Source organism: Pongo pygmaeus, chromosome 10 (genome assembly GCF_028885625.2).
Source record: "Pongo pygmaeus isolate AG05252 chromosome 10, NHGRI_mPonPyg2-v2.0_pri, whole genome shotgun sequence".
NCBI classification, from domain to species: domain Eukaryota; kingdom Metazoa; phylum Chordata; class Mammalia; order Primates; family Hominidae; genus Pongo; species Pongo pygmaeus.
In genome coordinates this window covers 119004931-119016450 of record NC_072383.2, presented here as the reverse complement: position 1 = coordinate 119016450, position 11520 = coordinate 119004931, and the positions used below count along the sequence as shown (strand labels likewise).

The following is an 11520-nucleotide window of genomic DNA, read 5'->3' as shown; positions in this document are numbered from 1 at the left end:
TCCCCAGCGTCCCAAGCGAATGTCCTTATCGTTTACAAAATCTGAATGTTTGACACAGGATGTTCCAAGAACAAGAAAACTCCCATGCAGATGGGTCTTAAATACGGCTAGTGGAGTGGGAACACGTTGTATATACGGACAGAGTGGCAAGCACTCACCCTCAATGTAATGGGAGTCATCATCCGTGGGGGAGCGGGGCGCGAAACGTGATTTTTCAGCTTTGCGCAGTGGCAGTATCGTAGCCAATGAGGTTTATCCGAGGCGCGATTATTGCTAATTGAAAACTTTTCCCAATACCCCGCCATGACGACTTGAAATATAGTCGGCATTGGCAATTTTTGACAGTCTCTACGGAGACTGAATTATTTTAAGTCTAAGAAAAGTTCATAGATATGTATGTTGTTGAAATTTGCTTATTGTGCATGAGAAGTTGTAAGCTGCTGGTATGAGTTTTTTTTTTGTTGGTATGGCGGTTTTTTTTTTTTTTTTTTTTTTGAGGAATACACAGTGATTGAATACTTGGTGTTTTGTGCGGATACTCTGAGTTATTTTCCAAAATATATGACAGACTATGTGGGGAATTGGGTTCTTAGACAGTTACTGTTGATCTTCCTCATCCAAATGCAGCTGGAGAGTGAGCTACTCTACTTGTTTTGTCACTGAAGGTCATAAGGGAATCTTAAAGGGAAGGGGAACTCTAAAACTAACACATTAATACATCCAAAGTCTTCCTTTTTTTTTTTTTTTTTTTTTTGAGACGGAGTTTTCGCTGTTGCCCAGGCTGGAGTGCAGTGGCGCAATCTCGGCTCACTGCAACCTCCACAGTCCGGGTTCAAACGATTCTCTGTCTCAGCCTCCGGAGTAGCTGGGATTACGGGAGCCCAACACCACGCCCGGCTCGTTTTTGTATTTTTAGTAGAGACGGGGTTTCGCCTTCTTGGCCAGGCTGGTCTCAAACTCCTGACCTCAGGTGATCCGCCCGCCTCGGCCTCCCAAAGTGCTGGGATTACAGGTGTGAACCACCGCACCCGGCCCAAAGTCTTCCTTTTAAAGCCACCAAGAGGGAAAAAGGCACAGAAGACTTGCTCAGGTCCTACTGTGGAGTCCTCGGCAGAGCTGGGGCTGATCAGGTTCTCTTGCCCCTAGTGTGGTACTTGTTCCCACTACACCAGCCTCTTCCAGTCTTATCTTTTTACGAAGACCTGGGCTGTCCATGGACAGAGGTCCTCAGGAGTCACAACCCTGGGCATGGCGGATCCAGCTGGACCTGCTTAGGACACCGCCCATAAAAGACTCCTCCAGCCTGTAGCAAAAAGAGGTGGCAAAAAGGGTGGCAACAATACCTACAAGGTCAAAGGCGGTGCTGGGAAAAACAGCTCCAGTGGCAAATTAAACTCAGTCCCCAGTTCAAGGACCTCCTCACAGACTGGAGACATGGAGGCGAAGGTAGCAGTGAGCTGAAATTGCGCCACTGCACTCCAGCCTGGGTGACAGTGAGACTCCGTCTCAAAAAAAAAAAAAAAAAAAAAGAAAGAAAGAAAGAAGAGGCCGGGCGCGCGGTGGCCCACGCCTGTCATCCCAGCACTTTGGGAGGCCAGGGCGGGCAGATCACGAGGTCAGGAGTTCAAGACCAGCCTGGCCAACATGGTGAAACCCCATCTCTACTAAAAATACAAAAAAAAAAAAAATTGGCCGGCCATGGTGGTGGGCGCCTGTAATCCCAGCTACTCGAGAGGCTGAGGCAGGAGAGTCGCTTGAACCCGGGAGGCGGAGATTGCAGTGAGCCAAGACTGCGCCATTGCCCTCCAGCCTGGGCGACAGAGTGAGACTCCGTCTCAAAAAAAAAAGTTATCCAAAACTTAGAAATAACGTAAAAAGAATAGTGCATGTCCTTTCAAAATCGAACTACAACAATTTCTTAAATTTTGGTGTGCATAAAAATAACCTTGAGAATTTGTTAAGACACAGATCGAATCCCCATTCCTAGAGATTCCAATTCAGGAGGTCTGGGATGGAGACTAAGATTCCGCATTTCTAAAAGTTCGCAGGTGCTGGTCCAGGGTCCACAGCTTGAACAGCAGGGGAAGAAATGTAGCATTGTATAATTAGCATCATCACACTCTAGAGGAAAACTCCACTTACTGTTTATTACAGATTTTTTATTAGAGATGTGTTCTTGGCCGGGCGTGGTGGCTCACGCCTGTAATCCCAGCACTTTGGGAGGCCAAGGCAGGAGGATCTCTTGAGTCCAAGAGTTCAAGACCAGCTTGGGCAACATCGTGAGACTCTTGTCTCTACCAAAAAATATGAGAATATTTTTGTTGTTGTTATTTTTGTTTTTGTTTTTTGGAGAGAGCAGGGTCTCACACTGTCACCCCAGCTGGAGTGCAGTCATGCAATATCAGCTCACTGCAGTCTCCACTTCCCAGGCTCCAGTGATCCTCTCACCTCAGCCTCCTGAGTAGATGGAACTACAGGCACGTGCCACCACACTCTGCTAATTTTATTTTATTTTTTATAGAGACGGAGGTTTTGCATATTTCTCAAGCTAGTCTCAAACTCCTGGGCTCAAGCCACCCACCTGCCTTGGCCTCCCAATGTGCTGAGATTACAGGCATGAGCCATCATGCCTGGAAAAATTAAAAAATTAGCCAGGCGTGCTAGTGTTTGACTGTAATCCTAGCTACTCAGGAGGCTGAGGCAGAGGGTTGCTTAAGCCTAGGAGGTCGAGGCTGCAGTGAACCGTGATATCGCCACTGCACTCCAGCCCAGGCGACAGAGTGAGACCCTATCTCAAAATCCCCCACAAGGAAAATCCAAACAAAAAAATTGAGGTAAAATTTACATAACATAAAATTAACCATATTAAAGTGGATCCTTTTTTTGTTATTATTCTGCAAGGCAAGGAGAGGAGAGAGGGCTCCATGTGATTTTTACGTATCATTGTTTTCTGTTTCAAACCTAAATTCTTTTTTCTGAATACAAAAATTACTGCATGTTTGTATATAAAATTCAAATATACACATGAAACAGTGACAAAGGCTCCCACAATAATCCCACCTTGACTCCAAGGAGATAGTCACAGGTAGGTGAGATTATTCCTCCAAAATGTTCTACTTATAGGTCAACATAATTATTAACAAAAATTGGATTATACTTGGCTGGGCAAGGTGGCTCACACCTGTAATCCCAGCACTTTGGGAGGCCAAGGCAGGTGGATCACGAGATCAGGAGATCGAGACCATCTTGGCTAACACGGTGAAACCCCGTCTCTACTAAAAATACAAAAAACATTAGCCAGGCGTGGTGGCGGGTGCCTGTAGTCCCAGCTACTCGGGAGGCTGAGGGAGGAGAATGGCGTGAACCTGGGTGGCGGAGCTTGCAGTGAGCCAAGATCGCGCCACTGCAGTCCAGCCTGGGCGACAGAGCGAGACTCCGTCTCAAAAAAAAAAAAAAAAAAATTGGATTATACTCTACATATAGTTCTATTACTTCCTTTTTCTTTCTGCTGTACGATACATTGTGGACACATTTTCCATGCCAGCACCTAATTCCCCTTTTCCCATATGGATGTGACCTACCAAGGTTAACCAATCCCCCATTATTGGACATGTGAGTTGTTTCCAGTTTTTCCCATAAGCAATGCTATAATGAATACGCTTGATGCTACGTCATCTTTCCTTACTCTTGGGGTATTTCTGGGGTGAAATCTCTTCCTTTCTTTCTTTTTTTTTTCTTGAGACAGGGTCTTGCTCTGTTACCCAGGCTGGAGTGCAGTGGTGTGATCTCGGTTCACTGCAGCCTCGACCTTCCAGGCTCAAGCAATTCTCCTGTCTCAGCCTCCCGAGTAGCTGGGATTACAGGCATGTGCCACCATGCCCAGCTAATTTTTGTATTTTTAGTAGAGACGGAGTTTTGCCATGTTTGCCAGGCTGATCTCGAACTCCTGACCTCGTGATCCACCTGCCTCGGCCTCCCAAAATGCTGGGATTACAGGTGTGAGCCACCGCGCCTGGCCTGATATATACATTTGTAAGTGTTCTGCAGCTTTCACGGGGCTGTCACGGGTCAGGGAGGGGAAGAAGCGGAAGGGTGAACGTGCATCCATTCTCCTGAGGCGCTGACTGTACAATCCAGCTTCAACCTAGGTTTGTCTTCCAGCTGTTTTCCAGGCAGAGAGAAGGGAGAAGGGGCTGAGTTGGGTGAGATAAAATGTCTCGGAGGGAGAAGAAATCTGGGCTCATCCAAAACTGACCTTCTCCCTATCCACCATGTAGGTAATATCCTTGGATACATTAGCCACCCCACCCGCCATGAGGCCAACCCCCACCCACCCTCCCACCCACTGGCTCCAGGGGATGGAAAAGTCCTACTACAAGGGCTATCTCGGCAGGGAAAGAGCCCACAGACCCCTAAACAATCTGCTCAGCGTTCAAGGCACTGCAGAATGTTAGCAAGAATCACCAGCTTCTAGGTTAAAAATACCCCGTGCCCAAGGGGCCCTCAGTGTCTGTCTCAAAACAGAGCTGGCTCTAAGCTCTACAGTTTCTCCATCGCTGGGAAATTAACTGAGGCCAACTGATTTTTTTTTTCCCCCATGAAACTTTGAAGCCAGACTTGGGTTCAAGACCTTGCTTCGTTATTCTCTACTTGCATGACGGTAAGCCACTCATCTACCCTCTCATGCTTCAGTGTCCCTGGCTGTAAAAACAAAGAGAGTCCTGATTCTATCTCAGAGTTCGGTAGGTCTCCACCCTGACTGTGTGTGCACAAAAACCACCTGAGGAGCTTTACAAAAATCCCTGTGCCCCGGCTGCATTCCAGACCCATTAAATCAGAATTTCTGAGGAATGGGTCAGGGCAAAAAAATGTGTGTTAAAGCTTCCAATGTTTCTCCAAGGATGAGACCCACTACCAGAGAGATTTGGTGAGTATTTTTTTTTTTTTTTTTTTGAGATGGAGTCTCGCTCTGCTGCCCAGGCTGGAGTGCAGTGGCGCGATCTCGGCTCACTGTAACCTCCACCTGCCGGGTTCAAGTGATTCTCGTGCCTCAGCCTCCTGAGTAGCTGGGACTACAGGCGCCCACCACCACACCTGGCTAATTTTTTTTATTTTTAGTAGAGACGAGGTTTCACCGTGTTAGCCAGGATGGTCTCGATCTGACCTCCTGATCCACCTGCCTCAGCCTCCCAAAGTGCTGGGATTACAGGCGTGAGCCACTGCGACCGGCCAGAGATTTGGTGAGTATTAAGTGAGATATGGGAAGAGTGCTTCCTTTGGTGCCTGTTTCAGAGTTAGTGGGGGTGGGGTGGTCATAGGACTGACTAGCTAAGCCTGGGTGGTTGTCAAGGAGGGCTTCCTGAAGAAGGGGATAGCTGAGCTGTGAACTGAAGGAGGAGAGGCATTAACCAGGACAAAGAGGACAGGATGGATTTTAGCAGCGGTAACAGCACTGGCAGGGGCCTGGAGTCAGGAATATGTGGCCTTTCTGTTGTGGTGGTTGTTGTTGAGATGGAGTCTTGCTGTGTTGCCCAGGCTGGAGTGCAGTGGCGAAATCTCGGCTCACTGCAACCTCCACCTCCCAGGTTCGGGCGATTCTCTGGCCTTAGCCTCCCGAGTAGCGGGGATCACAGGTGCTCGTCACCACACCCGGCTAATTTTTTGTATTTTTAGTAGAGACGGGTTTCCACCATGTTGACCAGGCTGGTCTCGGATTCCTGACCTCAGGTGATCCGCCTGCCTTGGCCGCCCAAAGTGCTGGGATTACAGGCGTGAGCCACTGTGCCCAGCCTTTTTTCCTTTCATTCTTTTTGTTTTTTTTTTTTTGAGCTGGAGTTTCAGTCTGTCACCTAGACTGGAGTCCAATGGCACGATCTCGGCTCACTACAACCTCCACCTCTCAGGTTCAAGCAATTCTCCTGCCTCAGCCTCCCAAGTAGCTGGGATTACAGATGTGGGCTACCACGCCCAGCTAATTTTGTAGTTTAGTAGAGATGGGGTTTCACCATGTTGGCCAGGCTGGTCTCGAACTCCTGACCTCAAGTGATCCACCCACCTCAACATCCCAAAGTGCTGGGATTAGAGGTGTGAGCCACTGTGCCCGGTGTTTTTGTTTGTTTGTTTGTGTCTTTTTTTTTGAGATAGAGTCTCTCTCTCTGTTGCCCAGGCTGGAGTACAGTGGTGTAATCTCGACTCACTGCAGCCTCCGCCTCCCAGGTTCAAGTGATTCCCGTGCCTTAGCCTCCCAAATACCTGAGACTACAGGCATGCATCACCATGCCCAGCTAATTTTTGTATTATTTATTATTATTACTTTTTGAGACAGAGTTTCACTCTTGTTGTCCAGGTGAAGTGCAATGGCACAATCTCGGCTCACCGCAACCTCTGCCTCCCGGGTTCAAGCGATTCTCCTGCCTCAGCTTCCTGAGCAGCTGGGATTACAGGCATGCGCCAGCACACCTGGCTAATTTTGTATTTTTTAGTAGAGATGGGGTTTCTCCATGTTCAGGCTGGTCTCGAACTCACGATCTCAGGTCATCCACCTGCCTCGGCCTCCCAAAGTGCTGGGATTACAGGCGGGAGCTACCATACCCGGCCATCGTGGCCAATTTTTTTTTTTTTTTTTTTTTTAAGATGGGGTCTTGCTCTGTCTCCCAGGCTGGAGTACAGTGGCACGATCTCAGCTTACTGCAAACTTTGCCTCCTGGGTTCAAGTGATTCTCCTGCCTCAGCCTCCTGAGTAGCTGGGATTATAGTCATGCACCACCACGCCCAGCTAATTTTTTTATTTTTAGTAGAGATGGGGTTTCGCCATGTTGGCCAGGCTGGTCTCGAACTCCGGTCCTCAAGTGGTCCACCCGCCTTGGCCTCCCAAAGTGCTGGGATTACAGGTGTGAGCCACCACACCTGGCCCAACAAAGCTTATTGAACAACCTGAAAATCATTCCCAGTGAGTGGAGCTGAGAAGGGAGGAAGTAGAGAGAGTTGGTGAGGAGGTACATACTGGGTCCTCTAATGAGATCATGAAAAACCACTGGGCTTTATTCTGGTGTCATGAAGGTTTTATGCAGGGCAGTAACCCAGACTATGTCCTTCTCCCAAATTCAGAGGCAGCCAGCGCCTTCCCAAGGCACTGTGTCCAAGTCAGCTGGCAATCCTGGACTTGCCCAAAGGCTGTGGCACAACCCTGACACTCCCCTTCATGAGTCAGACAGTCTTGGGTTTGAATCCTGACTCTTCCACTTTGTAGCTGTAGCTGGGAGCAGGTGACTTTACTTAATAAGCCTCAGTTTCCTGGCCTGTAAATAAGACATAAAACACCCGTTAGGTTTTAAAGACTTAACATGATGCTTTACACATGTTAAACAATGTGTTCTCAATAATAATAATATTTATTGTTAACTCACAACAACTCGATTCAGCACTTGGGTGGCTGGATAAATCCCCAAAACTGTCCTTTTCCCTCTTAGCCCTAAAGTCTCACTTCGGTTCTTCGATGATGCTAATAGCTACAATTTCTCAGCCCTTTTCATGCATTTTTGTTTTTTGTTGTTAAATCCACGTAACAGCCATGGAAGGCATATATATGTTTTATTATCCAGATTTACAAATAAGGCAACTGAGGCTCAGAGTGGTCAAGTCACTTGGCCTCAAACCACACAACTACTAAGTATTAAACCTGTAGAACCTCACTCCCATTTTACTGAAGAGAAAAGTGAGGCTCAGAAAGGTGAAAGGTGAGGTATCATGCCTAAGACTACACAGTTGGCAGATAGAACTGGGATTTCTTTTTTTCTTTAGATGGGGTCTCACTCTGTCACCCAGGCTGGAGTGCAGTGATGGAAGCTCAGCTGACTGCAACCTCCGCCTCCTGAGCTCAAGCGATCCTCCCACCTCAGCCTCCGGAGTAGCTGGGACCACAGGCACCCACCACCACGCCTGGCTAATTTTTTGTTTTTTTAGTACAGACAGGGTTTCGCCATGTTACCCACGCTGGTCTCGACCTGCTGAGCTCAAGTGATCCACCCGCCTCGGCCTGGGTAGTACTGGGATTATAGGCGTGAGCCACCGCACCCAGCCAGAACTGAGATTTAAACCCTTGCCTGTTTTGGGTTTCCTGGACATGAGGAGCTTCTCCTAGAGGGCCAAAATGCCTGGTAGGACCCACGCTCTGAGCCATGAGGCTCCTCCTTGAGATAAGCCAGGGGAGGCTGGAAACTTTCCGTCTTACTACCCCTATTCTGGAGCCCTCGGCATAGCTTTCCAAATACCAACCCCTCCTTCCAGAATGCTCTTCCCACAGCCTCCCTTTCGCAAAACATCAAGCTAGGGTTAGCTCTTTCCAGGAAACGTTTTCAAGTCTCAGTTGAATTACTCTTGAGCGGTTGAGGCCCCTCTTGTTAGTGTCTGTACTGCCTTTCTTTTCTTTCTTTTTTCTTTCTTTTCTTTCTTTCTTTTTTTTTTTTTTTTGAGACAGAGTCTCACTCTATCGCCCAGCCTGGAGTGCAGTGGCGTGATCTCAGCTCACTGCAACCTCCGCCTCCCGGATTCAAGTGATTCTCCTGCTTCAGCCTCCCGGGTGGCTGGGACTACAGGCACGTGCTACCATGCCCGGCTACTTTTCTGTATTTTTAGTAGAGATGGGGTTTCACTGTATTAGCCACGATGGTCTCGATGTCCTGACCTCGTGATCCACCCACCTCAGCCTCCCAAAGTGCTGGGATTACAGGCATGAGCCACCGCTCATGGCCCGTCTGTGTCTTTCTTTCTATTTATCTTTCCCCTCCCTCCCTCCCTCCCTCCCTTCCTTCCTTCCTTCCTCCCTCCTTCCCTCCCTTCCTCTCTTCCTCCCCTCCCTCCCCTTCTCTCTTTCTGTCTTTCTTTTTTTTTTTTTTTCCAGCTTCCAAAAGCTTTATTGGCAAATATACTCTATCAAAGAATGATCAATCCTGTTGCCTCTAAGTCAGTGGAATGAAGAGCTGTGTCCAGGGACACACCACGCCGTGCTGAAGGAGACTGCTGCTGTGTCCACCTCTTATTCATAGAGCCAGTCATGAGCAGGAGACTTGTAGTCAACCAATTCTTCAGGCTTAAACCATAGGCTGATTTCTTTTTCAGCACTTTTTACTGAATCACTGCCATACATGATGTTCCTGCCAACCTGAATGCAGAAGTCCCCACGAATGGTGCCTGGCTTAGAATCTGCTGGATTGGTCTCCCCAAGCATCACTCGGCCTGTCTTCACCACGTTCAGCCCCTCCCAGACCATGGCCACGACCGGCCCTGAGTTCATGTACTTCACCAGCCCAGGGAAGAATGGGCAGTCCTTCAGGTCAATGTAGTGCTGCTTCAGGTGTTCTTCAGAGGCCGGGAGGAACTTCATGGCCACGAGGCGGAACCCCTTCTGCTCGAAGCGCTTGATGATCTCGCCCACCAGGCCGCGCTGCACGCCGTCCGGCTTGATGGCGACGAAGGTGCGCTCGAGGTTGGCCATGGTCCGGGAAGCTGGAGGGGCCGGGTGGCGGCGCTGCGCTCCTCTCTTTCTTTTTTGAAACAAGGACTGGCTCTGTCACCCAGGCTGGAGTGTAATGGTGTGATCATGGCTCACTGCAGCCTCCAACTCCTGGGCTCAAGCAATCTTCCTTCCTCAACATCCCCAGTACCTAGGACTACAGGTTGGCACCTCTACAACTGGATAATTTTTTAATGTTTTGTAGAGATGGGCTGTTTTCCTGAACTCAAGCGATCCTCCCGCCTGGCTTCCCTAAGTGCTGAGATTATAGGTACTAGCCACCACACCCGGCCAGTAGTGACATTTTTTTAAATGTACTTTTTAAAAAATTTTTATTTATTTATTTATTTTATTTTTTTGAGACAGAGTCTCCCTCTTGTCGCCCAGGCTGGACTGCAGTGGTGCGATCTCAGCTCACTGCAACCTCCCACTCCTGGGTTCAAGTGATTCTCCTGCCTCAGCCTCCCCAGTAGCTGGGATTACAGACATGCACCACAATGCCCGGCTAATTTTTGTATTCTTAGTAGAGACGGAGTTTCACCATGTTGGCCAGGCTGGTCTAGAACTCTTGACCTCGTGATCCGCCCGCCTCAGCCTCCCAAAATGCTGGGATTACAGGTATGAGCAACTGCGCCTGGCCTATTTTTGTAAAATATTAATTTGTTTTAGCAATAGATTAAGTTACATATGTGGGCCAAGCTCGATGGCTCACACCTGTAATCCCAGCACTTTGGGAGGCTGAGGCAGGCAGATTACCTGAGGTCAGGAGTTCAAGACCAGCCTGGCCAACATGGTGAGACCCCATCTCTACTAAAGATACAAAAAAATTAGCCGGGCACGGTGGCACACATCTGTAATCCCAGTTACTCAGGAGGCTGAGGCAGGAGAATCGCTTGAACCCAGCAGGCGGAGGTTGCAGTGAGCCGAGATCGTGCCATTGGACTCCAGCCTGGAGATAGAGCAAGACTCTGCCCCTAAAAAAAAAAATTCAAACTATGCAAAAGAGTACTTAGTGAAATCTCCTTTCTACTCTTGATTCCCAGCCACCCCATTCCTCCAGCCCCACCCCTAGCCAGTTAACATTGGTAGTGTACATTCTTTCAGAGTTGTTCCAATTTGTATAAGTATCTTTTTTTTTAGACACGGCCTCACTCTGTCCTCCAGTCTGGAGTATAGTGGCACACTGCATCCTCCACCTCCTGGGCTCAAGTGATCCTCCTACTTCAGTCTCCTGAGCAGCTGGGACTACAGGCACCCACCACCATGCCTGACTAACTTTTTTTGTATTTTTTTTAGAGATGGGGTTTCACCATGTTGCCCAGGTTGGTCTGGAACTCCTGGGCTCAAGCAGTCCACCCTCCTTGACCTCCCAAAGTGTTGGGATTACAGGCGTGAGCCACTGCACCCAGCCTTGTATAAGTACCTTTTTTTTGAGACAGAGTTTCACTCTTGTTGCCCAGGCTAGAGTCACTCTTGTTGCCCAGGCTAGAGTGCAATGGCTCAATCTCTGCTCAACACAACCTCCCCCTCCGGGTTCAAGTGATTCTCCTGCCTCAGCCTCCCGAGTAGCTGGGATTACAGGCGTGAGCCATCATGCCCGGCTAATTTTTGTATTTTTAGCAGAGATGGGGTTTCACCACATTGGCCAGGCTGGTCTCGACCTCCTGACCTCGTGATCTGCCTGCCTTGGCCTCCCAAAGTGCTGGGATTATAGACGGGAGCCACCGCGCCGGCCTGTATAAGTATCTTATAAACATATTGTATCCCACTTTTTCCCACAGATGATACCCACGTTACCTACATCGTTCAGTGTTATGTTTTCAGATCTTGGAAGCTGTTTCGTATCAGTACATTTGAGCTTCCTGGGATCTTTTCTGTGGCTACATAATTTTCCGTTGTAGAACTGTATGTGATTTAATTAACCAGCCCCCTATTGATGGACATTTGAGTTGTTTCCAGTCTCTTGCCCTTAAAAACAGCACTGCGGCTGGCCATGGTGGCTCACGCCT

The 11520-nt window shown here is 48.6% G+C and overlaps 1 protein-coding gene and 1 non-coding gene across 2 annotated transcripts; one reads left to right on the top strand and one right to left on the bottom strand.

The window, feature by feature from the left end:
* Nucleotides 1-216: 216 nt before the first annotated feature.
* Nucleotides 217-357, top strand: LOC129011126 (U4 spliceosomal RNA). The gene has a single exon (XR_008493239.1). It is a non-coding gene; the product is annotated as a U4 spliceosomal RNA (small nuclear RNA).
* An 8543-nt stretch (nucleotides 358-8900) lies between these two features.
* LOC129009573 (nucleoside diphosphate kinase B-like) lies at nucleotides 8901-9548 on the bottom strand. Its single transcript, XM_054442732.2, has one exon. The coding sequence runs from the start codon at nucleotides 9491-9493 to the stop codon at nucleotides 9035-9037; it is 459 nt and encodes a 152-aa protein (XP_054298707.1). The 5' UTR covers nucleotides 9494-9548; the 3' UTR covers nucleotides 8901-9034.
* Between the last annotated feature and the right edge of the window lie 1972 nt (nucleotides 9549-11520).

What these genes read in the sequence shown, in the direction of transcription:
- LOC129009573 (XM_054442732.2), bottom strand. Translation starts at nt 9,493, where the DNA reads ATGGCCAACCTCGAGCGCACCTTCGTCGCCATCAAGCCGGACGGCGTG.